We start from the raw sequence: 3,454 nt of genomic DNA on the forward strand, positions 1-3,454 counted from the left end.
GCCATCCCGTGACCCCCCTTGCTGTCCCCACCAGTGCACACCATCCCCACACCCCACGGGCAGCCCCACGCCGCAGGGTCCCACAGCCCTCCCTGGGACCCCCCCCACATCCCTTGTCCCCAGCGCTGAGCTCCAGCTGCGGTTACACCGAGGACCCCCAGCAAACCCACCCCGCCACGACTCAGTGTGACCGAGCACTGCGGTCCCACGCAGGATGGGACCCTGGTGCTGCGCCATCCCCGTGCCAGGAGCGGCCCTGGTGGGGCGATGCCACACGTCCCCACGCACAATGTCACCCGTGGGACACCACGGCCGGGTGTGGGTGCTGCGGGGCACGGGGCTGTGCCTTACCGCGCGGCGCAGGAGGAAATCCATGGTGGCACGGCGGCGGGGAAGGGGCACAGAGCTGTGCCAACCGCAGACCCGTCCGCGGTCACGTGCCACCGCAGCGCAGACACAGCGTGGGGACGGCACAGTGCGCGCCGCGAGGGGTTAATCATTAACTGCACAACTGCAGTCCAGAAACACGCCGAGCTGAGCACCCGGCGCGGCACCGGCACCGCCGGCACCCGAGGGTACCCTGACCCCATAGCTCAGCTCGGCCCCACGGTGCTGCCCCATAACTGCACACCGGGGCAGGTGCTGAGCGCCTGGATGGTGACTCCAGGGCGTGCAGGAGGGCTGTGCCGTGCTGTGCCACGCTGACCCCCGCAGTGCCGTGCCATGCGCCATGCTAAGCCACATTGTGCCACGCTGACCCCCGCAGCGCCACACCGTACATGCCATGCTGACCCACACGGTGCGGCGCTGACGCACGCTGCCCCGTGCCACGTGCCGTGCCACGCTGACCCACGCTGCACTGTGCCACGCGGTGCCATGCTGCCCCACGCTGCACCGTGCCGTGCTGACCCCCTCAATGCCGCGCTGACGCACGCCGTGCCGTGCCATGCTGCGCCATGCTGCGCCATGCCGTGCCATACCCGTGATGCCGTGCCCCCGCCCCGCCGCCCGCTGGGTGCACTCACGCTCTCGAAGGCGGAGGAGACGATGTGGTGCAGCTCGGAGGACACCGGGGAGCGGCTCATGGTGCCGGCGGGCGCAGCTCAGCCCTTCTCCTTCTCGCGGGGGCTCAGAGGGCGGTGTGGGCGCAGCATAACCTGCGGGGCACGGCGGGGTCGGTGCGGGTCCCCCGGTGCCGGCGCGGAGCCGCGGTCGGTGTCACCTCGGGCTGACCCGGGGATGGGGAGGGAAAGAAAACAGCGCTGCGGGCTGCGCCCCGCGGACGGCTCCAGGAGGGTTTGTGTTGGCCGCGGGGCCGAGCACTGGGGCGGCCGCCAAGAGCAACGCCGGAGAGCGGAGCTTGGACGGGGCCCAGCACCGCGGCGTGACCCCGACCGCGCACCCAGCCCCAGCCCCCGGGTGGGCGCCACGGACGGCGCCGGTCCCCCCGTGCCCCCCACCTGCCCCGGGCAGCTCCGTGTGCGCGGCAGAGCCCTCAGCGCTGCGGTTATTGTGGCCAGAGGTGGCCCCATGTGACGGCACGGACCGGGCGGAGGGATGACTGTGCCTCACATGGCTGCCCGTCATTACCCCCTGCACCGTGTGTGCCGTGCAGCCTCCAAATCCCACTCTTCCCAGGAGTTTTCCTGACGCCGCGCCCATCAGCACGGGCAGGCACGGCGGAGGTAAGCACGGCCGTGCCTGGCACGCGGCGCTTCCGTCCCATTCCCAAAGCACTGGCTGCAGTCAGGTTCCTGGAGCGCAACCGCTGCACCAGCTGCTTGCCACAGGTGCCACATCTGCTGCTTTGCTGCAGGGATTGCAGCCTCACCGACACCTGCTGCGCTGGGCAGAGCAGAGCTGGGCTGCCCTGGGCAACACTGTGGGCAACAACATGGGGACCACCATGGGAGCATCCATGGGGACTTCTATGGGGATACCCACGGGAACCTCTATGGGGACCACCACTGGAACATCTATAGGAACATCCATGGGAACATCCACGAGAATCTCTACACACACCTCTACGGGGACATCCATAGGCATTACCACCATGGGCACCCGCTGCCGCCAGCCCCCACCCAGGGCCATAGGCTCAGCAGTGCCACCACAGCCGTGCAGGGAGCACGGCCTCCCCGGGTGACCCCACTGGAAACGGTGACGGTCCCGGTGCCCTGGTGGCGACTGAGTCACCGTGAGCGCAGCGAGGCAGAAGAGGAACCTCTCATGCCATGCCAGGAGAGGAACCCACGTGCAGCCTGAGTCAGGGGGATGCCCGGAGCCCCCACCCCAGCTGAGGACCGCGCAGGGGGTGCGGTGCCCCCGCAGCGCCCCGTGTGCCGCCTTTCCCAGGCTCTCGGCGCGGCACAATGGGCTCTTGTTTGCAGGAACAATCCTGCTCAGATAAGCAGGGCAGGTCTCCGATAGGGAGATAGGGCTGCCAACACCGCCGCGCTCCATTAATTACCGCCTGGCTCCGATTAGCGCCTGTGCGTGAGCCGGCTCTGCTGCCCCCGCCCCGCGCTGCCATGCATTCCTGGGGCCAGCCTCGACCTGCCCGCCTGATCCCGCCTAAGACGATTACAGGGCACCGTCCCGGCCGCCGCACCGCGCCCCGACGGGGCCGTGCCACCGCTGAGCCCGCACGGCCACGGCACCGCACCGCACCGGGGAGCAGGGCACCGGGGAGCAGGGCGGCACGCACAGCGCCGGGGCTGGGACCCCCCCAGCCCTCGGCAGCACCATGCGGGCACCGGCACCGCTTCTTGGATGCTCCACCTGGGCTCTCCCTGCTGGAGACCTGCAGCAAGGCCCCGTGGGCAGCATCCTCACAAGAAGCATCTTCAGGTGCACCGTCCCCGTGTGCACCGTCCCCGCGCGCTCCATCTCCAGCACCGCACGCACGCCCCAGGCGCACGCTGTTGCGCCACACACATTAGTGCCCAGGAGCCAAGAAGAGGCCGACAGCCCCACGGCTGCCCCACCACTGCCCCACGGCTGCCCCGCTGCCCGCCGGGCGCTGACACGGAGCTCCCCGCATCCAGCCATCCCCGCGGGGGCCGCCGGTGCCCATCCCCACGTTCGCTGCCACCGGTGCGGCGCGGAGCGGGCCGGGCTGTGCCGTGCGCCGGCGGCCGTGCCCCGAGGTGCCAGCAGAGCGAGGTGCGCGCCGCCCGGCCCCGAGCGGGAGCCGCTCCGTGTGCGGCTTGGGGCTGCAGACCGCAGTGCTCTGCCACCCGCACACCCCCGACCCCCAGCGCGGGGCGACGGGACGGACACCCCGCACCGGGCACACCGCCACGTTCCCGTCCCCCCTCACCCGCGGCTCCGTGCGGCCCCGGTGCCCCCGCCCTCGGCGGTGACCGCGGCATGGAGCGGCGCCGCCGCCACCGGGCACGGCCCCGCGGGATTTGTGCCGCGCGCTGCAACTTCGGAAACCGCCACCAAAAATATC

General features: G+C 71.0%; 1 protein-coding gene across 1 annotated transcript in view; it reads right to left on the reverse strand.

Annotated features, from left to right (window-relative positions):
- The window catches only part of SLC4A2 (solute carrier family 4 member 2), a 10,665-nt gene extending 7,483 nt beyond the window's left edge, over positions 1–3,182 (reverse strand). The window contains exons 1-2 of the mRNA XM_021382202.1: positions 1,461–3,182; positions 1,026–1,157 (exon numbers count right to left, since the gene is read on the reverse strand). Of these exons, the coding sequence (XP_021237877.1) occupies positions 1,026–1,085 (60 nt within the window). The 5' untranslated portion in view covers positions 1,086–1,157; positions 1,461–3,182. The remainder of the gene's footprint in view (positions 1–1,025; positions 1,158–1,460) is intronic.
- Between the last annotated feature and the right edge of the window lie 272 nt (positions 3,183–3,454).

Source organism: Numida meleagris, unplaced genomic scaffold, assembly GCF_002078875.1.
Source record: "Numida meleagris isolate 19003 breed g44 Domestic line unplaced genomic scaffold, NumMel1.0 unplaced_Scaffold180, whole genome shotgun sequence".
Taxonomy (NCBI): Eukaryota; Metazoa; Chordata; class Aves; order Galliformes; family Numididae; genus Numida; species Numida meleagris.